General features: G+C 41.7%; 2 protein-coding genes across 2 annotated transcripts; one reads left to right on the top strand and one right to left on the bottom strand.

The window, feature by feature from the left end:
* Nucleotides 1-13,514: 13,514 nt before the first annotated feature.
* On the bottom strand, nucleotides 13,515-14,786 carry LOC137814498 (uncharacterized). The gene has a single exon (XM_068617277.1). It carries the CDS (start codon nucleotides 14,784-14,786, stop codon nucleotides 13,515-13,517), a length of 1,272 nt encoding a protein of 423 aa, XP_068473378.1.
* A 4,220-nt stretch (nucleotides 14,787-19,006) lies between these two features.
* Nucleotides 19,007-19,695, top strand: LOC137819605 (dirigent protein 22-like). The gene has a single exon (XM_068623503.1). It carries the CDS (start codon nucleotides 19,041-19,043, stop codon nucleotides 19,602-19,604), a length of 564 nt encoding a protein of 187 aa, XP_068479604.1. The 5' UTR covers nucleotides 19,007-19,040; the 3' UTR covers nucleotides 19,605-19,695.
* The last annotated feature ends 6,151 nt before the right edge of the window (nucleotides 19,696-25,846 follow it).

The raw sequence follows: 25,846 nt of genomic DNA, 5'->3' as shown, positions 1-25,846 counted from the left end.
CCCTGACCTCCACCTGATCGCCAGCGAAACCATACAAGCACCCTCCATAGGGCCTCAGCTGGTCAAGGGGCAACTGCAGCTGTGTGAAAGTCGGCCAGAACATCACATCTGCCGAGCTTCCTTGGTCCACCAGAACCCTGTGGACCTTCCTTCCCGCCGTAACAAGCGAGATGACTATTGGATCGTTGTCATGAGGCACAACGTCCTTGAGATCTTCCCTTGTGAACGTGATGTCCACGTCTGGCGAGTGATCCTCGAACATGTCCACCGTCATCACAGACCTTGCATATTTCTTCCTCTGTGACGCAGTGCATCCACCACCCGAAAAACCTCCCGCGATGGTGTGGATCTCCCCGTGAGTGGGCATTTCGTGCTGCTGAGCCTCACCACCCGCCGGCTGGGAGCTCGACGCGCCCCCCGTCCTTCTGTCCAGCAGGTAATCATTTAGGAACCCGCTCTTGACCAGGTCGTCGAGCTGGTATCCTAATGCCAAACATGAGTCCACGGTGTGGCCAAAACCCTGGTGGAATTCGCACCAGGCGTCTGGCTTTGGTCCCAACACCTTGTCGCCCACCTTCTCGGGTGCCTTGAGCCTGGCTGCTATATTGGGGATGGCGATCAGGTCCGCCAGCCCCATGACAAACTTATGCTTTGGCGGGCGATTGTACTCCCTAGGGCGCCCTGGGCCCTGCCCTTGTTCTTCCTCAGATCATAAGGATGGCGGGTCCTTTGATCCCTCTTAGCCGCCGTTGTCTCCAGCACCCTCTGTGGTTGGATCCTGTTCTGGGCACGTGGCCTAGCGAGGGCCACGCTCCCTCTCTTCTCGGCGACCTCACTCTCATCGGCGATGTGGGCCACCGCAAGTCGCCTAACCTCAGCAAACGTGGCGGGTGAGCCCTGATCAGTGCCTCGCAGAAAGGTCCCGGCAGCACGCCCTTTTTGAAGGCGTATACCAGCATCTCTTCGTCCTTGGCTGGCGAGCGGACCATCTGCGCTCCAAAGCAATTCAAGTAGTCCCTGAGGGACTCTCCCTGGTACTGCCTTATGTCGAACAGATCATAAGACACCCTAGGTGGCGCCTTGTTCACTATGTACTGCTTGACGAAAAGCTTCGAAAACTGCTGGAAATTGGTTATGTGGCCTGTAGGCAGGCTCACAAACCATTCCAGCGCTGTTCCCTGGAGCGTGCTCACAAACATCTTGCAATACACAGCATCCGAGCCTCCTGACAGCATCATCTGCGTGTGGAACGTGGTGAGATGCGCCTCAGGATCCTCCACGCCGGTGAAAGTAGCCTTCACGGGTACCACACTCATAGGGATAGGCGTGTCTGTGATCGCCTGAGCAAATGGCATGGGGAAAACGCGAGGCGGCGTCGACGGTGCGACCTCTTCAGCGACTGGGCGCCCTCTCTGCTCCTGAAGAGCTTGGCGCAATTCCTCAGTTACATTGCTGAGCTCTTCATTCCTGGCCCGAGAGGCGACTAGGTCCTCATGCATTTTTGCTTGCTCTATGCGTGAGGCTTCCACATTCCCCTGCAGCGCACGCATGATCTCCACCATCTGCGCCATAGTCATGGCGCCTTCAGCAGCAACTGGCACAACTGGACTTGAACGGTTGCTTCTCATCTTTCTCATGAAAACTTAGCAGACCACAACGATCGACGAACAGAACCTCCTTCAGCAACGATCGATCCAGCAATCAATCGGTCAGAACTTCGCAATCTCCAAAGAACTTCAAGAACACAACCTCAACAGCAACAACCTTCGCAGAAACTCGCAACTTCACCACAGACCACTGCTTCTCCACCAAAACCTCTGATTCACCGGTTGAAAATCTGAACGAACGGCGAAGCTTCGATCTCACCGATTAAAACTCGTGTAAACGGCGAAAGACTTCACCTCACCGAACAAGAACTTACACAAACGGGGAAAAACCTCAATTCTCCGAACAAAACCTCGAACGAACGGTGAAAAACACGAATCTACCAAACAAAGCTTGAATGAACGGCAGAAAATGGTTGCACCAGCACACAACCACACAGAAACCGCAGAAACTCCAAGAACTCACGCTGTGGATGGGGACAGGTTTTACACGGCCCCACGGTGGGCGCCTGATGATCCTGCCAGTTGACCAAGACGCAAGAGCCTTGCCTCGTCAAATCTGGATCGACTTTGCGCCGTACTAGCTTCCGTCCTTCGCCTTGGTTCACCTCAAGAACCTGCAAAAGACAGAACGGTGCCGCTGCGGCCGATCACGCTCCGACGCCCAAGTCAGCGACTGAACCACCAAAATACTAAGAGAAAACTAAGAACAGGAACCGTGCAAAATTCTCTCTCAGCGTGCTCAAGTTCTCACAAGCGTAAAAGAAGTATTCTAAAATGTGCGTACCTCAGAAGTTCGTTAGAATCTCTTATATACCTGTGCACTTTCTCTCTCCTGACAGTTACACATCTGGACACGTGGCTCGTATCCAGCTGTACACGTGTCACCATCTGGAGCATCCTTGACTTGGGCGCCACTTCTTACTCTTCAGGCTTTTTGGCTAAGTTACTTATGCAAGAAACAACTCAGCGCATAACTGCCTTGGAGCGTGATCTCTTCTGCGTGGCGAGTACGGGTGCCTTCATACACACCTTCCCTGTGGTCTCGCCGGCCGCCTTCATGATCTACTTCACTTGCTTCATCGTGCATGCTCGGGTAAGCTGTTCCTCGACCTCAACCTCTGGCTAGCTAGGGAACGACTATCTGACGACTTTATCCTCTGCTTCGAAAGCCTGAAACAAGCTTCCCTGATCCCTCGGCGATGTCCTTCTTTCGACGATCTCTAATCACTTGGTCGTCTGGGTTCACATCCGGCGACTTCATCTCAAACCTGGTGACCGCCGGTTTAGGTATGCTAGAGATCGGAGCACACCAACTTAATAACTGGCGACTACACGAGCCCCCGACTTCCTTCCCTTCTGCCAGCCAGGTGCCCCGTTCAACACGCCTATATAATAGCTTGCTGCCACGTCATCACTTTCGACCACCTGGGCGGTACACCTTTTATAGTAGAAGAGGGCTGAAAATGAAAAGGCAAAATTCAAACATAAGACTATTCAAATTCGGCGCCTAAACAAGTCACAAAGGAAGTGTGACTTGATTTCTATCTTTGGCACCTCCTAAAACTACACCTACACCTATCTTTTATGTCACATGGAAGGTGTGACTTATCTTTGTACATTTACACCTCTTATATTTATATCTACAACTCCCTTTATGTTCTACTAAAAAATACTACTTAAAAGTAATTACAAAGAGAGACATCCAATGATGCTCATCTCCCAAAGCCTTGGCTTTGCTCCTAGTAATCCTTTGAGGCATGAAGGATGTTGAGCTCATGGGTTGGGCCAAGGCCTCCACTTTGGCTTGGGCTTGGGCCCCAGGCGCCTCCTCTACTAGATCTTCATCACACGCGAAACATGATGGGAAACGACAAGCAGAACGAGGAAGGACGATCAATAGATCTGCTAGCTATGATCTTGGATATGAAAAGAGAACTCAAAAACATGAAACAAGAACGCGAAGGAGATAGAGACCCTGAAGGTCGAGAAAGAAATGATGAAGAGGAGGTTGGAACTCAGCCATACGCCAACAACCCAAGAAGACTTAAGAAACAACGAACATTATAAAAATATGAAGTTGACACGGATGCAATGAGAAAACAATTCACACACCCCCACCACACGGTACACAGAACATCGGGGGGGCACAGGGTTGTCATCACGCCAACATCCTTTCACTAAAGCAATTGTGGAGGTGTCGCTACCATACACCTGGAAAAGTCAGACGATTGATAAATACAATGACAGTGGCGACCTGGACGGACATGTGGGCGCCTATGTGACCCAGGTTAGCCTATATACAATGGACTATGCCCTAATTTGTCGCGTCTTCCCCACCTCGTTGAAGGGGGCTGCTTTAAACTGGTTCACCTGTTTCCTGCCCCTTACAATTGACTGTTTTGACACCCTAATGTCCAAATTCTCGACTCAATTCGCCACAAGTATACCTCACCATCTAACTTCCCTTGCTCTTGTAAACATCCAACAAAAGAAGCCTAAGACACTTTAATCATTTATGGAAAGATTCGGCAAGGTAGCTCTCAGTATCCAAGACCTAAGCCCGTAAGTAGCTCCACCATCTCGTGATAGCCCTCAAGCCAAGACCTTTCTTGGACAACCTGTGTAAAAAACTGGCAGGAAGCATGAACAGGCTGAGACTACGGGTCTCGAAGTTCATGCAGCTGGAAGAACTTAGGGAATTCAAAACAAAGGTGATCGAGGACACTGAGATTCAAAGAATAGAAAGAGAGGTAGCACAGAAAATGCGGCAACCGAGAAGACCGAGGGAGTTCCTAAAGTCGATCAGATTCTCACAATACACTCCTCTGATTGCTAAATAGTCAAGAGTCCTCGACGAAGCCTTGAATACTAACTTCATACCACCATTCAAAAGAGCTCACACTCCCCCTAATGCAGACCCAAGTCGGCATTGCCGATATCATCGAAACTTTGGCCACACAATTGAAGAATGTGTTGCCTTGAAAGATAAAATAGAAGAGTGGTACCATAGCCGAATAATTTGCGGGAGGAAGAGCCTCCTATTCGTCCCGAAAATGCCATATGCATAGCTTCCGCTTCGTCAACTCCATCGGAAGAAGCAGACGAACCATGCCACCGATAACAAACTCGGACGAGGACTTATGATGTGAATGCAATAGCAAGAATACATGATTCTTTGACATTCTTAGGAACAACTTGAGTTGGTCATGAATTGGCACTTTAGTTAGAATTGGATGAAGGTTCTACTTCAAGAACTCACCAAGACTTTGCACCGAACCAAAGCTCACATGGAAGTCCATGTATTGTCAAATTGAATCACAATCACAAGAATTGAAGAAATAACAATTGAACTCAGCCAAAGAAAGGAAACTACCGAACAGAAATTGAAAATACAGCAAGGCACCGAAATAGAATTGAAGAACAAGTAAGCTAGAACATGAACATGAAGAAGAAACAAAGCTTGAGAATAGAAAACTTATGGAGATGGAAGAATAGGTGAGTGATCACTCCACTTAGAGTGTGGGTACTCCAAGATTAGTGTGTTGCCGCCACTTAAGGTTCACCATAGACACCCAAGATAAGACTTGATGAAGGCACCAAAGCTCTTCCAATTTCTCTCTCAAATTGAGTAGAGTTTTCTTACTTCAATTTCCAAATCTGATTTCTACAAGGCAGGCACCTTTATTTATAGCCTATAAGGTGCTGAAATGCAAAGTAAATCAAATGCAAATGTGCCCCTAAATGACATGTAACTTCGGCGCCAACTAGTGCATGAAGGAAGTGTGACTTTCCTTCCTAGTTTGGCACCTCCTAACTCAGATCTACACTCCCCCTAGCATCCCTTACTAAGTTCACACCCCCCTAAGCTTCTAATATTTCTAAACTACAACTAAGGATGCTTTTACAAAAGAGGTTTCTTACGTTTCCCTCTTAAGCACCATCTACCAACGATATTACAAATAAAGAAAACAATTGTCCATTATTTCCTAAGGCCTTGAACATGCTTCTTGTAAGCCTTTGAGGAGGATGAATAATGTCTTGCACATCTACCTTTTCCTCTTCTTGTCCTTGGTGATTGGCTTCTATTTGTCCTTGGCCTTGATCTCCATCAACTTAAGGGGAATAGATTCAGATCAAGTTGACCCTATGGTAATAATAATTGAATTGGCAAACTACGCCATGAAGACCCTGGTTAACATAGGGAGCTTAGTGGACATTCTATACCTCAAAACCTTTAAAAAGATATGAGTCTCCTCAGACGTAGCCATCCCTTATGATGAACAGATCGTCAACTTCTTGGGAGAAAGGGTGGACAAAAGAGGATACGTCGACCTCTGCACAAAGTTTGGGGAGGACAAGAGGCAGAAAATATTAAGATCAGATACTTGATCATGGACGCTAAAACCTCTTACAATGTACTACTTGGAAGACCATTCTTAAACTGATTGAGGGCCATTGTGTCAAAACTGCACTTAAAAATGAAGTTTCCACCCGAAGATGGAATTATTGAAAGAGTGAGAGTGCACCAAAAAACCGCAAGGGAATGTTATGCAGCGAGCTTAAGAATTTTACCAAGATCCATCTTGCGGATGAAAGAAGTGAATTCGATAGTCGAAAACGAAAAAACCACCCCTTTGCAGATTGGAAAGCCTGAATTAAGAACGCGAATCAATGCCAACCTTAAAGGAGAAGACCAACAAAAAATCACTAAGGATGTATTCGCTTGGACGACTGCCGACATGCCAGGGATCGCTCTGCAAGTAATGTCGTACAAATTAGTGATATGCCGAGACGCGAAATCGATAATACAAAAGAAATTAAGACTAGGCGAGGAAAGAAGGTTGGCGGCCCAAGCGGAAGTATGCATGCAAGCTAAGGGAGGCCGCGATCATACGGGAGATGCAGTATACCACATGGCTAGCTAACATTGTTGTGGTGAAGAAAAGCAACAGGCAGTGGTGTATGTGCATCGATTACAGTGATTTGAATAAGGCGTGCCCCAAAGACGCCTATCCACTTCTAACATAGACATATTGGTAGAAGTCTACGGTGTTGCGGGGCATGGAGTCATGAGCTTCTTAGATGCCTATTCGGGGTACAATCAAATTCTCATGCATGAAGCTGACAAACCTAAAACTGCTTATGACAGATAAGGCAAAAATTTTCTATGAAGTAATGCCATTCGACTTAAAGAAAACAGGTGCCACATATCAAAGATTGATGGACTAAATGTTCAAATAACAAATCAGTTGCAATGTAGAAGTTTATGTCGACAACATGATCGGCAAATTAAAAAATCTCGAACAACATGCCAAGGACCTGTTGGAGGTATTTGACATATTAAGAGATTTCGACATTAAGGCTCAACCCCGAGAAGTGCGTGTTCAGAGTAGAGAGGGGAAAATTCTTGGGCTTCTTACTTACAAGCCGAGGAATTGAAAGATATGAGAAACCCCCAAAGCCTTGAAAGATATGAGAAACCCCCAAAGCCTAAAAGAAGTACAAAGACTCGTCGGCCGACTCACCTCGCTATCTAGATTTGTACCTAAGATAGCATAGAAGATAAAACCAATACTCAAACTAATGAAAAAATTTGACAAGTTCGACTAGAACAAAGCATGTGAAGATGCCTTTGCCACCATGAAACAGGGACTGACCACACCCCCATCCTCCGTAAACTGGAAGAAGGAGAACCTTTACTCGTGTACTTGGTCGTATCAGCCGAGGCCATAAGCGTAGGAATCCCACAAGGCACAAACGAACAACAACCTATGTAATTTGTTAGTCGAGTACTACAAGATTCATAAACTTGATACCAGATGATCGAGAAAGTCGCTTTGGAACTGGTACATACAACTCGGAGGTTGCGACACTACTTCAAAAGCCACCAAATCATTGTCAAAATCGACTGTCCCATAAGCAACGTTTTACGAAAACTCAAACTAGATGGGAGAATAATAGCTTTTTCGGTCGAGTTATCGTAATTTGGGATCAAATACGAACCTAAAGGACCTATTAAATCCCAATGCTTGACCAACTTCGTATCCGAGCTTCAAGGCGACCAAGTCGTCGAAGAATGATGGGTTTTATACGTAGATGACTCGTCTAATAAAACTAGAGGAGGCACTTGGATAATCCTTGAAGGGTCAGGAAATATCAGAACAAAGCAGTCTCAGAACTTCAGTTTCAAAACATCTAACAACCAGGAAGATTTTATCGCCAAACTTCTCTTAGCAAATGGAAGTGCGAAGGGTGAAGTGCCGAAGTGACTCCCAAATGATGGCCAACAAAGTAACAACGAGTACCAAATAAAAGGATCTGCCTTTGTTAAAATACTTCCACCGGGTGTCGGCCCTGATGGCCAGTTTTTGTGGAAATAGAAATGTTGAACCAAATGTGTTCAAGCTTTGAAGAATCCAAACCCTTTGAAGGTTGATGAAAGGCTGGATGTGCTTGTTGTTGCTGAGCTGTCTTTTAGATAGGATCTGGGGTAGACTTTATGTATAATCCACTCTTGATTAAATCCAAAGCATAAGCATTCTCAAACCTTTTAAAAGAAAAGTGTTTTTCAAACAAAGTGAAAAACAACCTGTTGTTTTGTCGAAACAACCAATTGTTTTATACTTAGGTGTTTTTAGAAAAGTTGAAAACTATTTTTGATGGTTGACTTGCTGTCAAACCAAAACAACTGACTGAATTGTGGAAACAACCGATTGTTTGTTTTGGGACCATAACAGAAAACTATTTTGTGCTTTGATTGAGCATTAAATGATTTTCTAACTGATTACGCTCCAGTTTTTAATGTTTTGACCAATCTTTAAATGCAATTAATAGTTTGTTAAGATTATGTAACAAACAACTTTGATCATATACAAAAAGAACAGATTTGAGTTTAAAGAACTGATTTTGAGATTTTGAAAAGTTGAGAATTGCTTAGAGATTGATTGATCAAAGAGTGTGAGATAGGATTTTCAGCTTGTATTGATTTCAGATTTGTTCTATAACAAGTGTAATCCTTTGTACTTTGAAAGAAAGCTTTTGTGTATTGCTGAGATGTGTTGTGTGTTCTTAAGGGGATCAAGATCAGCATTCTTAGTGTTGTTGTGCTTGACCAAAGGAAGTGTGTGTCTTGAGGGGATCAAGGTCACTTCTTTGGTTGTGTTGTAAGGGATCTAGGGTTGATTGCTTAGTGGATTCCCCAGTGGTTTCTGGGAAGACTGGATGTAGCTCTGGGTTTAGAGTGAACCAGTATAAACCTCTGTGTGCATTCTCTCAATCCTTAATCTCTTTAAATTCAGTTTTGATATTTGTAAACTGGTATAAACAACTGACTGTTTCTGCAAAACAACCGATTGTTTTTCTGGTGTTGTGCTTATTTGCTTTTTGTTGTGGCAAACTAAATTCTGATTCAAGTGTTTCTCGAAGTAATTTCATTCTTGGCTTAAAAGTTTGTGAAAACCCTCTTTAAACCATTCACCCCCCCCCCTCCCGCCATTTCCTTGCGAGGGGTCTAAACATCAGACACCGGGGCTAGCCGTTCTCTCCCGAGGAGGGGGTGTCCCGAAGGAATCCCTTAACCCCTGCTCAGGGACTAGACACCCGGATTTTAACTTATACTATGCGTACCTTTCAACTCGATGCCCGCGCCTGAGAGTGTGCTCTCGCCACTCGCCTTGAGGTGTCGACTCGTTCAAACTGGTTTGCGCACTTCACGCCCGCTCCTTTATCTTGGCGATGCCTACGCTTGGCGACGCCTACGCTTGACAACGCCTACCATTGGCGACGCCCACACCTGGCGATGCCTCAACTTGTCGACGCCCACAACTGGTGACACCTTAACTTGGCGGCGCCCACAACTGGCGATGCCTCGAGCCTTTGTTTTTGTTTCTTAATCTTTGCTTTTACGTTGTGAGAGAAGGAGAAACTGAGACAAAGTTTTCTTGAACTTCATTTTACTTGGGTGACCTCATTAAAAACCCCCGAAAGGGGGAAAAGAGTGTCCCCTTTTAAACTGTTGTGCTACATAACGTTTTTAACTGAAATAAAACTTCAAGTTGGTTGCGTTCCAGCTACGTGGGATGGGGCCTCCTTCCAGAGTCTCGAGTTTTTACGAACCATTCCCCTTGGCGTCGGTTACTCTAAAAGGTCCAGTCCACTTGGGAGACAACTTATTCTCCAACTCGTAAGGATGAGCCTTCCGCATGACCAAGTTAGCCACTTGGAATTGCCGCGGTTTCACCTTAGAGCTTTACTGATGCTCCATTTTTCTCTTCACAGCTTTAGCCTTTATCCTCGCCTCTTCTTTGGCCTCGTCTAACAGGTCTAGATTCACCTTTCTTTCTTCGTTGGACTCCTCTGCCATGAAACTTAGAAAATGCGGGGAACTCTCGTGTATCTCCACTGGGATCATGGCGTCTGACCCATATACTAGGCTGAAAGGCGTCTCCGTGGTGGAAGATTGAGGCGTGGTGTGGTAAGCCCACACAATCCTTGGCACTTCTTCTGCCCACGCCTCTTTAGCTTTCTCCAGTCTTCGTTTCAACCCCCTCAGCAAAATTCTATTTGCAGACTCTACCTGCCCGTTCGTTTGGGGGTGTTCGATTGATGCGAACACTTGTTTGATTCCTACCTACGCACACAGCTTCCCCAACTGTTGACTTGCGAAGTGAGTGTCATTGTCTGAGATAAGACGCCTCGGCACCCCGAATCGACACACGATGTTCTTCCAGACAAAGTGTTGTACCTTGTGCGCAATGATCTGGGCCACTGGTTCTGCCTCTACCCACTTCGTGAAGTACTCAATAGCGACTATCAAGTACTTCATCTACCTTATCGCCAGAGGGAAAGGCCCCAGAATATCGATTCCCCATGTGTGGAAGGGCCACGGGCTGTAAATCGATCTCAGCTCTTCTGGAGGCGCCTTGTGCCAATCAGCATGCATCTGACACTGCTTGCATCGTTGGGCGTATCTCACGCAATCTTCCCTTACGGATGGCCAATAAAACCCTGTGCGAATCACCTTGGAAGCTAGTGATCTTCCCCCCACGTGGCCTCCGCAAATCCCTTCGTGGAGTTCCGACATGATGCTTGTACACTCATTGCCACTCACGCACGTCAGAATTGGGTGCGTGAACCCATGCCTAAACAATGCTCCATCCACGAGAGTATACCTTGCAGAGTTCTTCTTTATCCTCTTTCCCTCTCCAAACTCTGCTGGGAGAATCCCATCTGCAATGTATCACCTATAAGGCGTCATCCAAGTATCCCCTTTTTGTACAACACACACTTGCACACACTTCTCTTCCTCGGGCAAGGCTGCATAAGCGCTGACACGGGGTGTCCTCGCTGTATCTTGAATCAAAGAGCGATGGCTCCTTGGCTTTCCTCTCGTCGTGCTGATGTGAAGAACATCTACCCTATTGTCTGCCACGAACTTTCGCGGCGTCTTGAGCGTTTCCTGGATGATTGTCCTCTACCTTCCCCCCTTGCCTGAGCTAGCCAGCTTGGCAAGCAGGTCAGCCCTGGCATTCTGCTCCCTTGGGACATGCACCAGCTCAAAAGCGACGAAGGCTCCCTTCAACACCTCGACGTACCGCAAGTACGCTGCCATCTGTGGGTCCTTTGCTTGGTTCTCCCTGTTACCCGCCCTGTGACCAACTGGGAATCACTCTTTGCCAAGAGGCTTCGCGCACCCATCTCCTTGGCCAAAAGCATCCCGGCGATCAGAGCTTCGTACTCAGCTTGGTTATTACTTGCCTTGAAGGTGAAGCGTAGGGCCTGCTCGATCAACACCCCGTTGGGTCCCTCCAAGACTATTCCCACGCCACTCCCCTGCTGATTGGAGGACCCATCAACTGAGAGCATCCACTGTAATCCTAACTCCACCTCCTGGGGGGCGCCTCCTGGTGAAAGCTCTGCAACAAAATCTGCGTAGACCTGCCCTTTGAAGGATCCCCTGGGCTCGTACTAAATATCAAACTCCGACAGCTCTACTGCCTAGCGAACCATCCTCCCAGTGACGTCTGGCTTCTGAAGTACCTTCTAAATGGGGAGGTTCGTCATCACCACCACTATGAAGCTATGAAAATAGTGGCGGAGCCTCCTGGCTGAGAACACCACTGCCAGCGTCGCCTTCTCCAACGTCTGGTACCTCGACTATGGGCCTTGCAAGGCCTTGCTTACAAAATAGATGGGCCTTTGCCCTTGATCCTGCTCCTGGACCAGCACAGAGCTGATAGCCCACTCAGTCACGGCGAAGTACAAGCGAAGGGGGACGCCTGCTCGTGGCTTGCACAGCACCGGAATCGTCGCCAAGTACTCCTTCAGTTTGAGGAACGCTGCTTCGCACTCATCTGTCCATGCAAAATGGCTATTCCTCTTGAGGCACTGAAAGTAGGGGTGGCCCTTCTCACCACCAGCAGACACAAATCTTGACAAAGCTGCCATTTGCCCAGTAAGCTACTGCACTTTCTTTAGTATGGTAGGGCTCCTCATGGCAATAATAGTTGCGCACTTGTCGGGGTTTGCCTCTATTCCCCTCTCCGTGAGCATAAAGCCCAACAACTTGTCGGCCTCAACCTCGAAGATGCACTTCCCGGGGTTCAACTTGAGGCGATACCTTGATATGGTGGCAAAAAGTTCTTCCAGATCCTCTGTGTGCCGCCCCCTTTCCTGTGAGGTCACCACCATGTCATCTACGTAGGCCTGCATGTTCCTTCCCAGCATGGGTGCAAGGACCTTATCCATCAACCTCTGGTAGGTGGCACCCGCATTCTTCAGCCCAAATGGCATCATTTTATAATAGTAGTTGCACGTCTCTGTCATGAACGTTATTTTGCTCTCGTCCCTTGGGTGCATTTTTATCTGGTTATACCCCGAAAATGCATCCTAGAAGCTCAACATCTTACATCCTGAAGCGTTGTCCACCAACGCGTCGATGCTGGACAGGGGGTACGAATCCTTAGGGCACGCCTTATTCAAGTCCGTGAAGTCGACACACATTCTCCACTTTCCATTCGCCTTCTTTACTAGGACGACATTGGCCAGCCACTCAGGGTATTCGATCTCCCTGATGTGCCCAGCACTTAGCAACTTTTGCATCTCCTCCCGTACGATGAGGCGCCTCTCATCGTTAAACTTCCTCCTCCTTTGTCGCACAGGGCGAACCTTGGGATCCATGGTGAGGTCGTGGCATAGGAAATCTGGGTCGATGTCTGGCATGTCCGAGGCGGACCATGCAAAAGCATCTAGGTGGCGCGAGATCACCATCGCCACTTCATCCTGTTTCTCCTGGCTCAGCAAACGCCCCAACTTGAATACCTTACCACCTATCCGTCTCTCCACCACGTTATCTACTGGTTGGGGTCGCCTGTCTCGCACAATTTCTGCACGAGACTCGCTTCTGCGGCCTTCTCTCATAGGCGTCGCCCCATCAGGTGTTTCAGGCGTCGCCTCCTCTTATGCTTCTTCCATGGGCGATGCCTCCCCATGTGTTTCTTCCAGGTGAGCGTCTTCCCTAGGCGTCGCCTCCGCAGGTGAGGCCTCGATAGGCATCGAATCCGCAGGCATCGCCTCTTCCAATGGCTCTACTTCCATTGGCGTATCCGAAATGGGTGGGCGTTCCATCACCATGACCACGCCCCTCTTTGTTTTTAAGCTATTTTCATAGCATTTTCGGGCCTCTTCTTGATTAGAGTTGATCACGATTACCTTGCCACTAAGATCTGGCAACTTCATCTTCATGTGGCGCGTGGAGGCCACTGCTCTTAGCCTATTCAGCGTTGGCCTGCCCAACAGAATATTGTAAGCTGAGTTGGCGTTGACTACCAAGTATCGAATGCTCTCTGTACGGGACATCATTCCATCCCTGAACGTCGTCCTCAGCTCCAAGTAGCCACGCACTTCCACCTAGTCCCCCGCAAACCCATACAAGCATCCAGTGTAAGGCCTCAGCAGGTCTGGGGGCAACTGCAGCTTGTTGAAGGTCGACCAGAACATGACATTTGCTGAACTGCCCTGGTCGACGAGGACTCTATGCACCTTTCTCCCAGCTGTGACAACTGAAATGACCACGGGGTCATTGTCATGTGGGACGACATCACGCAGATCAGTCCTCGTGAACACCAGGCCTGTCTCCCACGGGTCATCCGAACCCTCTCCAGCAACTGAATTCACTAACCTCGCATACCTCTTGCGCTGAGAGGCAGTGGGCCCTCCTCCTGAGAAGCCACCAGAGATGGTGTGTACTTCTCCATGGATTGGCATTTCGTGTGCCTGTTCTTCCTCTGGCACCGTCAAGGCCGCGGCCGCAGCAGACCCTGCCAGGTAATCTTTCAGGAAACCATTCTTCACCAGTTCATCTAGCTGATGGCCCAACGCCAAGCAGTTGTTGATGTGGTGTCCGAATGCCTCATGGAACTCGCACCACGAGTCTTTGTGCGGACCCAGCACTTTATCTGTCTTCACTGGTGGCCTCAGCCTATCTACAATATTAGGCACAACAATGAGATCCTTCAATTCTATTACGAAGTTGTGCCTCAGTGGCCTATTTCCTTCCCTCGCTGCCCTGTTACCCTCTGCTCGACCCCTAGCTTGGGGCCTCCTCGCCTTGTATGGGCGTCTCCTCTCCTGGCTCTTCCTTCCCATCGTCGCCTCGTAGACCCTGGCAGGTTGCGCACGTGACGGTGCTCTTGGGCGCGCGGGTGCAACACTTGTGCGCTTCTCACACACCTCGCCCTCAGTGGCGATGTGCTCCATAGCGCGTCGCCTTATCTCAGCAAAAGTTCGGGGGCGATTGCGAATGATGGACTCGCAGAAAGGCCCAGGGCACACCCCCTTTCTGAATGTGTAGACGATCATGGGCTCTTCTGTGGTGCCAACCTTCACCACCTGGGCCCCAAAGCGATTGATGTACTCCTTCAAAGTTTCGCCCTGGTACTGCTTGACGTCGAACAGGTCGTACGAAACTGGTGGTGGAGCCCTGTTGGCTAGGTATTGCTCCCTAAACAGCTGTGATAACTGGACGAAGGAGGTGATATGGCCATCTAGAAGGCTGATGAACAAGTCCATAGCCATCCCAGTCAGAGTGCTCATGAAGAGCATGCACCTTACGGCGTCGGAGCCGCCTACCAACATCATCTGCGTGTGGAACACAGTGAGATGTGCTTCAGGATCTTCCATCCCTGTGAAAGTCACCTTAGGCCCTACAAACGAGCTAGGGATTGCCGCTTCTGGGATCGACTGCGAGAACGGCGTAGAAAACTCCCTTGGTGGAGTGAAACACTCACGCTCATCCCCCTCACGCAGCCCTGAGTTGTTACGCAACCCGCGGCGCAACTCCTCGTGCGTGCAGCATAACTCTTCATTTCTCGCCTAAGACGCCGCGAGATCCAACTGCATGCGTTCCTGCTCAACCTTCGAAGCCGCCATCGCCTCCTGCAAGCCTTGCATTATGTCCATGACCTGCTGCATGGTCATGTCCCCACTCTCAGCACGCGTTGAACTTTGCCCGGTCCTCATCTTTAGCAATTTCTTGAAACTCCTCTAACTGTTACGGCGGTTCTAAAAACTTCTCCGGTGGAAACGAACGGGATCGAAAATGATCGGGGAAATCGGCGAAAAGCTGAATCCAATCAGAAGACGAACGGTAGAAACTACGAGCAACAACGTATCTTCAGCAAACCTCAAACTACCACGAACAAATAGTGAACTGAACTGAACTTTCACGATGAACTGTGGATCTTGGACGATTTTAGGAAACCAATCTTTGAGAACTGTGACTGAAAACCTCCAACACTTGCGGTGGGAGCTGATGTTTTAAATCGTGCCCCACGGTGCGTGCCAAAAGTTCATGCCGGTTGACCGATGAGATCTTGGTGTGTGACTTTAACTCGCGATCAGGGACACCTTCGTCACTGACTCAGATCTTCATCAACCTCCGCTGTGAATACCTGAAACAAGGAAGAGCAAAGGGGCGCCGTCGCGGTCGTTTCCACTCTGACGATCAAGTCAGCAAGCAAGAACGCCAACCACCTCCGTATCGGAGCACCGTAACTGAATGCTCTGAAGGTGGTAACTAACTCGTAACTAACTTTCCTCTCTTCTCTCTCTAATCACTTGTGCGCAGAATGAATAAGCGAGCAAATAACCAGAGTGTGTTCAGTGAGTAAAAACGTGCAACTGATAAAGCGTACCTCACTTAAGCTTTCAAGGAAGCTTATATACCCTGATGCTTCAGTGCTCACTGCCACGTGGCCTTCCCGACTTAACCGCAACTGACACGTGGAAGGCCTTACAGCGCTGTAACCCAACTTAGGGAAATCCCAGCGTGTAAGCCTTCCTTCCTTGGAGTGCATCTGGCGCAACGGGTGACTACTTGGGTACCAACCTATGCGCCCCAGCCTCTAGTCACTTGCCCCTGGGAGTGTATTTGCCTTCCTCTCGTACTACGCACATGGTTCGCCCCTGGGCGTGGCCCTCTCCTGGGTCGTATCTGTCCCAGGGACTCTCCAGAGATGGTGTGGGTATTTCATGAGTCAGGTTACCCCCTAGTGGTATTGGAACTATGGCCTTGAAGGCACCTTTTTCTTCTCTTTATTTCTGTTCTGAGATACCGGGGCCCGAGGCCTCCTAGACCGTACCGTGGCCTCTTACTGTGTCGCCCCCTCCACGGTCTTTCCTACCCGTGGGTATCGGGAGGTGACATCATCGACGCTTCCACCTGGTGACGCCTCAACCTGGCGACGCCTTATCCTGGCGACGCCTCAACCTGGCGACGCCTTAACCTGGTGACGCCCAAGATGGTCAACCTATTGACTTTTTTCCCTTGGGCCCCTTGGTGGGTCCCACCATGTGTTTGACTTCAATCTTGACTTTGACTTTAGTCAACGCCTGGGGACGGGTCGGTACATTATACAATATATGATATTACAGAAACTAATGAATGTAATATAAACTCACATAAAGGACTGTTGAGTATACATCCATTCCTTCCAAACTATAAGGCATGATCTGGCGAGCAAGGCCAAAGGCCTTATCAGCTTCTAAGTAATCAACCAACTCAAAGTACACTTTTCGAACCTGCTTAAAATATCCAAGCATCAAATTTGACCATATAGAGCAGCAAGAGGTTATCATCCAAGCTTTTCACAAATTGTGGAACTAAATCACTATCAATATGTTTAGGGAATCTGACAATAAAGTTATATTTTGCATTGTGTATTTTTAAAGTTTAAAGAACAAAATAAGTCATTTGTGGAGTTACCTTATAGTCCCATGACGGGCAAGAAAATTTTGGGAACTATTCTTTGTTCCGTAGAAGCTGCCTCTGATTTCAGCTATTAGATTTATGCTATTTTTGTGACAGAAGGCTTGAGGAAAAAATTAATGCAAGCAATCAAAGTACCTTCGTTCGCACCTCCGTTAGTACATCTGTTAGCCTCCGTTCGCACCTTCGTTCGCACCTCCGCTCGCACCTCCGCTCGTACCTCCGCTCGCCTCCGTTCACACCTCCACTCGCCTCACGACAACCACCCGCAACCTCCTCCTCCTCCGCTCGCACCTTCGTTCGCACCATGACCAGCACCTGTAGCTTCCTCATCCTCATTCAATACCTAAAACCTAACAAAAAGATTAAAGAAGTGCAAAAGTGAGAGAATTTTTTTAAAATAATAATTATCAAGAGTTTCTAGTTCATTACACAAAAAAAAAATTAATTTCAACATCCCAATATTTTATCTAATTACATTATTTATTATTAGGAATTAATAAAACTATTACTAATTTCATGACTTGCATATATTTATTACCTCTTTACTAATTTTTATTTAAACAACTTTTTTTTTAAGAAACAAGTATAAAAGTGCTATTAATAAAAAATATTAATAATTAAAATATTATTTACAATTTAATCTAAAAATTTATTTACTTTTATAAAATTAAAGTTATTTTAAAGAGATAATTTTATTTAAATTTAATTATGTGGCGTAATTTACTTTTTTTAAAAGGATTAATTTTATTAATAATAATATTTTGTTATGTAATTTTATTTAGAATTTTTTATTTGAGCTGATATTTTAAAAATAATATTTAATTAATTTTATTTAAATTTAAAGAAATTATAAATATAATTGACACATATTTTTTAAATAGAAAAAGAAACCATTAATACAACTAATTATTTTTTAAACGTATGACTACTCATGAATATCCAGAGTATGATCCTTGTATAGTTTTTTAAAATAAAAATGAATTATTATTATTATTATTAGTCAAATAAAAAATTACATTTAGTGACCAAAAGAAATTTGGTGACTAAAAAATAAATATATTTGGTGACTGATTTGGTGACAAAAATAAACAATTATATTTAGCGACCAAAACAAAATCGGTGACTACAAAAAAACAAATTTGGTGGCTGATTTGGTGGCAAAAATAAACAATTATATTTAACGATCAAAACAAAATCGGTGGCTAAAAAACAAACATATTCAGTGGCTAATTCGGTGGCAGAAAATAAGCAATAATATTTAGTGATCGAAATAAAATCGGTGGCTAAAAAATAAACATATTCGGTCACTAATTCGGTCGCAAATGTCTTTTTCCCAATTTATTAAAAACAACCACCACATTAGCGATTGATGGTTTTGTCACTGTCATGTTCGGTCGTTGATTCGGTCGCAAAACTAACTAACATCATTAATAATTCTGTCGGTCGCTATGTCGGTCGCAGATTTGACATTCAGGTATTCGGTGGCTATTTCGGTTGCAAACAGAGATCACTTATTTTCGGTCGCTGAATTCAGTAACTAAATTATTATTTTATTGTAGTGTATACCATTACAAAAAGAAACGGATCCAAGAAGATAAGTGTTAGAATATCCGAAAAGGACAAAAATAATAAAATAATGATTCACAAGTTAACTTTATACAAAATTATACTATCATCGTCCATTCAAAGTTTTAAGATAATAAATTTATAATTTCTTTTATATATTACTCATGCCATTTCTATGTAATGTGAGCTTTGCACGCTTAAATTTCATTAACTAGTTACAAAATGTTAGATACAAAGTTTGTATAAATGAGAACAAACAATACTTTTAGTATTCATTGTTTTCAACTCAATAAGAAGAAAGGTAACCGGGTCAAAACCATATATATATATATATATATATTGAATGCAAATTCAAGACATTATCATTTGTCTTTGGTACTTACTTGTATAAGGTTGGATACCTGAAGTATCTCTTTTAATTATTATTTTATTTTTTGTTGAAAAAAAAAACATTATCATTTGTCTTCATTCAACTCTCCTACGAACTAGGGTGCTATGTCAAACTTCTCATCTCTTCCCTACTTTCTTCAACACCCCTCTCATCTATAAACTCTAGCGTACTCTCTTCACACAATCCACTTCCTTTAACCACCAAAACCATGGCCACCCAATTCCTCATACCATTCATTTTTATCTCCTACTACGCCCTCACCATCTCAGGAGAAGAAAACACTGGTTTCGTGGGCTCATTAGACCCTAAGTCCATAGAGAAGAAACCTACACTTAGCCACTTCAGGTTCTATTGGCACGAATCCTTCAACGGAAGCAACCCCACCACGGTTCGAATCATTCCATCACTCCCAAAGTACAACACAACCACTTCCTTCGGTTCTGTGGCAGTCTTGGACAACGCGTTGACCGTAGGACCCGAGTCGAACTCGAAGGTTGTGGGAAGAGCCGAAGGGTTAGTTGCTTCTACGTCACAAACGGAGTTTAACCTTTTGGTGATTATGAGCTTTGCGTTGACCGAAGGGAAGTATAATGGTAGCACCATCACGTTCTTGGGGAGAAGCCCCATCCAGCAGAAGGTGAGGGAGATGCCAGTGATTGGAGGCACTGGTGTGTTTAGATTTGCTACTGGGTATATTGATTCTACCACTATCTTCACTGATCCACAAACCAGGAATAATGTTGTTGAGTTCAACGTCTATGTTTATCATTAGTTATTGTGTTGAAGCATGTTCGTGTTTTCATTGTTGTTGTTGATTGGGTTTAATAATATGTTTGGGTGGAATAAAGTAATGTTTTAGCACATTTAGTTGGATCATTTATTGGATACTTGGGATAATTATTAATGGAAGTAACTTGAATAATATACATGAGTTATAGATTAAATTAGGGTAAAATGGTTTATTTATTTATTTTGTAATAATAATGATAATTTACTCTAAACAAAAATTATAATTAATCTATTTTGTTTCTTATGATTAAGTTAAGTAAAATTATCTACAAGAAAATCATGAAATAGAAACCAATTTTTAGAGACCAAAATAATTAGTTGCAATAGTAATTAAATTAGAGACCATTTTAGAGAAAAAAATTGATTTCTAAATTAGTTTCTATGTTAAATAGTTTCTAAATTGATATCTAATTAGCAACCAAGGTTTTAACTACCAATTATTTAGTTTCTAAATTTGGTCTCTAAAACTTAGTTGCTAATTAAATACCAATTTAGAAACTATTTAACAATAATAGAAACTAATTTAGAAATCAATTCTAGTTTCTAAAATGATATCTAATTTAGTTACTATTGTAACTAATTATTTTGGTCTCTAAAAATTAGTTTTTATTTCACGATTTTCTTGTAATGTATTTTGTCATTAAATTTTAATTAATAAAGTTCAAATTTAAGTATTTTTCAAAGATTAATTTGATATGAAGTTGTAGACTTTAACATTAATTTATCATTAAATTATTCAACAATAATTATTCTAATACATTCTCTTAATAGTTATTCATTTAGGACTGATTTATAAGTTTCATTATTTTAATAATTAAATTGTTACTGTCATTTACTCAATTAGAATATTATTCTCTCAACTTTTCTCTTGTTTTCTTTTCTACTTTTTTTCATTTTATTGCTGATAAAAAAACTTTCTTTGTCATTTCACTTTCTTTGATTCTTTTCACATTTATTATCATATGATTCAATTTTTCTGTTTCCTTTTTTCCTTTGGGTACTCAGTCTAATTTTGGAGTAGATGTTCAACTTTTCCCCTGATAAAATTCAATTATGTTGAAATTATTTTCTACTTATACGTTTGCTCTAAATTATTTGTTCTATTCTTTTATTAATTATTGGTATAATTTTATTTATGGAGAATATGGGATGGTTTAGATAATATTAAGTTAAAAGTACAGTTTATAGTATTTCGTAATTACTGTTGTTACTATTTCAGAAAATAAAGAATAAAAAATATATCTCAAATATTTTTTTTTTATTGAAGAAGAACAAATATTTCAAATCTACTTACAAAAAGAACCATATAAAACTTGCATAATAGAACTATTACAAATAGAGATACACAATTAGTAGTTTTATTTAACATTTGAGACCACCATCAAAAGTAATTCACTCATGCTAAAATATTTGAAGAAATAATTCCAAACACTTATTTTCTTAAGAAAAACCAGAAAAACGTCTTTTCAACCTATTAGTAGGTATGTGAACTAGTATTTTAACCCGTGGAAATAAGTTTAAAAATGAATTATTTGCAAAATTAGACATTTGAAATATTCGCTAAAAAATATTAATTATTAATTTCTATAAATAAATATAACTAGTTAAAATTGAACTTGAATTAATGTATTGGAGGTGAGAATTTGTTTGTAAATTTAATTAGTATGTATAGTATGAGAAAAAATCAGTAGAATCAATAAAAAAATAACTTATTTACAAAAAAAATCTCATAAAAAAAATAATTACTCGAATTTTGTTAGTTGACATGTATTTCAAAGAAAATATTGTTGTCTTTTTTAATCATGTTTAGCGTACACAATTTTTTCCATTCTTGATTTATTTGTCTCATTTCGTATTCATATTTTGTACTTTTCAAAATTTGAGAGTTAACAAATTTAAAATCCTTATAAGTTGCAAACGCAGGTACAAATCCTGTAATGTAATATTAACACCATATATAGTTTGTATAAAATATTGATATCTAAAATACACAATATTAATGTATAATCTATTTATATTTTTTTAAATTTTGATTAATTTAAGAATTTTATTATTTCAAATTTTTATTTAAGTAGGACAATAAATATTTTAAAATTTATATTTATTTAAAAACTTAAATAAGTTAAAATTTTATTTATTTTAAATTTTTATTCAAAGACATTATATATAGTTTAAAATTGTATTTATTTAGATTTTTAAAACAATTGTTTATATAGAAATTCATTTCAAAACTCAAAAGTGTAAGGAAATCATTCATTTCATAAGTTGAATTGTTTGAGCTACGCGACACCTTTAAAAATTATTTCAAAGAATTGGTCAAGAGCAAAATTCTCTGTAACACATATACATTAACAATTCAAACAAATAAATTGCAAAGCAATTTTTTGTCAACCAAGTTTGTTTTAAGTGAAAAATATATTATATTATTTCTAATAAAAAAATAGTTTCCACTCACAAATAAATAACACGGTTATGAGTTTTTCAAAGATGGTAGCAGGTATTAATTTTCAATTCATGATTTTTATAAGCAATCAAACAATGAACTCTAAACTAATATATATTTTTAGGTTTAAACAAATAATTATATATTAATATTAACACATATTACTTTATTATAATTTAAAATCATAAACATTGATGATATTATGGATGAGACCTTTTAGAGAGAAGATCTGGAGTTAAAATAATAATTTTATATTTTTATTTTTTGTTTTGGACTTTAAACTTATTTTTTATTTATTTGTATTAAGTTTTTATTAGGTTGTATATGTTTTTTGTATAATTAAATGTTTTTTTTGCAACTTTTAAGAGAAATGTTGGACGTTTTTAAACCCACAAGTACATTGTTGATTTTGGATTTTGAATATTTTTTTAAAAAAATTTATATAAGTTTTTTATTAGAATTTTCTTTATTCGTCAATTTCTCTTATTAGTGTATTATATTAGAGTTTTTTCATCTATAATCATTTCTGCATTTTCTGTTTTATTAATTGAGGAAATTGTTGGAACAACCTTAAACAAGATTAGTAATTCCAACCTTTGTAATCAGAGCTTAGTTTCGGAATTTACGACAATTTTCTCACAACTTAATTTTTTTCGGAATTGCAATTAGCAATTTGTGTTTTTATCTTTTTCCGTTACTCGAATCATGTTTTTTGTTACACGTTATTTGATTATGAGTTACAGTTTTCGTTGCCTTCCATTGAGCCTAGTCGATTTTTGTAATTGCGTGTTCGGTGGCCGGAAATACACAATTTCTTTTTTGAGTGATTCTGATCGGAATTGTTCATGGATGATCGCTGTTTAGTGCCTGTGAATTTTCAAAACGAGAGAAGTTGATTAGTGGCGTGGCTGAAATTACAAACTCTTCAAGAGTGTATATGAACCTCAATCTATGTCCATCAAGGTTCACCGTTTATGCCATTTTCACTGATTAAGCAACTGCTTCAATTTTAATATTTTTCCGTGGAAGCAACTGAATCATTATCTGACTGATGATTGTTTGAAGCAGCTCGCTGCGGTGGCAATTATTTTTTTGACGTTCTGGGAAAGTTGCTGCGATTACGTTTTTGACGTGAAGCTTATGCTGAATTAGAGTCATTTGATTGAATTTGTGGGAATTCCATTGAAGCAATTTGTCAAACAGGAGAAGTTCATTCTTGCGTGAACTAAAAGTCACAACATTTGTTCAGAGAAATTGTTCTACACAGTTTGAAACAACATTCAATTCGTGAAGTAGAGTTTGTTCGGTGCAATCAAACGCATTAACATGAACAAAAATAAAATAGTGCAATTTGAGAAATTTTGCTGGACCAGTTCTGTCGTGACTGGTATAAACCAATGAGTTATTCGATGATCTTTAAATTGGATTACTATGGAGGATTCCTCTTCAGTCCACTAGCATTGTATTTATAGGGAATAGTAGGGAGTATTATTTTTAAACTCACTAGGAACGGTCTAAGGTACCATATTTTATCTCTTGGGGTACATGCTTAGCTTTTATTCTATTCATCCAGAAAATTTCGGTAATTGTAATGTTCTAGTTCGGATCAGTCGGGTTTTGATCCGAACTCAATCAGGGAAAGATGGGTTTAGGCCCAATTTCCAGAATGAATCGCAGAAATATAAAGAATTTGGGAATTAATAATAAATTTCTGACGTCACAGCCATTAAACAGACACGTTAAATAAATTAGGAAAATTACTATCTTAAAATCGCACAATTTTTTTTTATGGAAATCAATCCTATTAATATGTAATAATTCTGATTATATAATATAAATGCTATGATTTACTTGCCTAATATTCCTTATTACATAAATATTCTGATTAGATTAAATAATACTTCGATTTATATAGATGCTATTCCGATTTTGTGAGAGAATACCATGATACTACCCTATATTAAAACTAAGAAAAAATCAGTGACAAAATCCATGAAGACTTAGAAATAGATGACGAGCTGAAGGAAGGAATCTCAACTCGAATTTTTGTATAATACTCACTAGATACATAAAATTTGATGTTTTTACTAACTTGAACGTCAAAGTATTTTTTTAGATAGATCCTTCTCATTTTTTTGAATTGAATCACTAAAACTTGAAAGAAAATCAGTCGGAGTGCACTTGAATTCAGTTCAATCTCATCTTGGTGAGAATAGTAATAAATCACATTTTCTTGCGGACTAGTTTGTCCAAGGGGCGTCCCTAGACGGTTGGTCGTCCATTGAAACATTTGGTCTTTTTTCTTAGTGTTTGGCCTATAGGTATGTTCAAGGGTTGGTCGGACACGAAAAGGTAGGTCAACACAAGGATGACTGGCTTTAGTTCGAGCATCTTGTGCTACACGGGTTCACAGCATCCCCGAGTCTTAAGTTGATCAAAAGGCGAAAAGGCTTAATTCCAAAAGTTTCCTGCCTTAATTTCTAGAGTTTTCTGGTTAGGAAATAACTGCAAGTACTTCGGAAATTTCATTTTTACTTTACTTTCTCATGTGTCGAATTGGAACATATTTAACTTGGGTCTCATGCGTCTATGTATGATCTAGGCCTGGAAGATACAAGCTAATATGGAATTGTAGATAAACTTTTGGTTACACTTATCCCAAGAAAATTAATGCCTTTTTGCAATACGCAGACTATAAGTAAGACTGTGAAAAGGAAGTTCTTATTCAAGCGTGTGAGCTTGATGAACCCGTTTGCAAACATGAAGCGGACGAATAAGAGGGTCGATTATGCTTGTTTTAACGATGGTATTTTTAAAACTAGGTCTATGATTCCCTTTAGATTCCTTTGAAAAGTAAGTGTTAACTGTTTTGAAGGTCACCCTGCGCAGCTTCACCATAACAGTTGTTGGGTGTTTTTAATTTTTTCCGGAAAAAAATAAATAAATTAAAGGAGTGTTCCTTTATACAGAACAACCTCACAGTTTATAGGAATCCAAAGCAACAATTACAATCATCAATGGAACAAGTATTTGGATTGCTACGCTTGCTGCAGAATTATGCAGCATAAACTGCATAAATCTCTTTTGACAGCATTACTTCAAAAATATAATGGCAAAATAAAAGCATTGCCTTGATGTACGTTGTCTTTCCTCAATTAAAAGAACACCAGTCTGAAAAATCCTTCATACCAATGCTTGCCTGTGTGCTTAGCGCTTTTGGTCCTGTGTCAAAGACTTGATCTGTGTAGAATAAGGCATAACATCACTTTTCACTGCCAGTTTAACATCCCTTTTTGTCCTTATCTGCATTTAACATCACAATTTTCACTGCCAGTTCTTACGTCTCAGCTTATATTGATTTTGCTGTAAAGGAATATGCATAACATAACAAATTTTTCACCACTCGAAGCAACATACATGTATACCTTAGTGAGTGATAAAAACATCCCCTTTTCTCCATGATCTTTTATGCACCAGTCTTAACTGCATGATTATGCAGTAAACTGTGGTCATTGTTGCTTCAAGGACAAAAAAGAATGCTTCAAAAACATGTCCAAAACTCGTCCTTTCTTCCATTGCTCATCCTAGTACGTAGCTCTAACAGGCCCTTATTAGAAAGTGTTGGGTCTATTAGTGTCTAAGTTCAAGAGGGGAGGGGTGAATTGAGCTTATAAAATTTTCGCAAGAACACACAATTTTCAGTATATCAGAGGCAAAAGAACAGATTGTTTTTACATGAAACAGATTGATTCTTCAGAGCAGTCTAGCACAATTTGAATTTG

This window comes from Phaseolus vulgaris, chromosome 10, assembly GCF_000499845.2.
Source record: "Phaseolus vulgaris cultivar G19833 chromosome 10, P. vulgaris v2.0, whole genome shotgun sequence".
NCBI lineage: Eukaryota > Viridiplantae > Streptophyta > Magnoliopsida > Fabales > Fabaceae > Phaseolus > Phaseolus vulgaris.
Note: the sequence above shows the minus strand (reverse complement) of the source record. Positions and strands in the feature narration are given on the sequence as shown.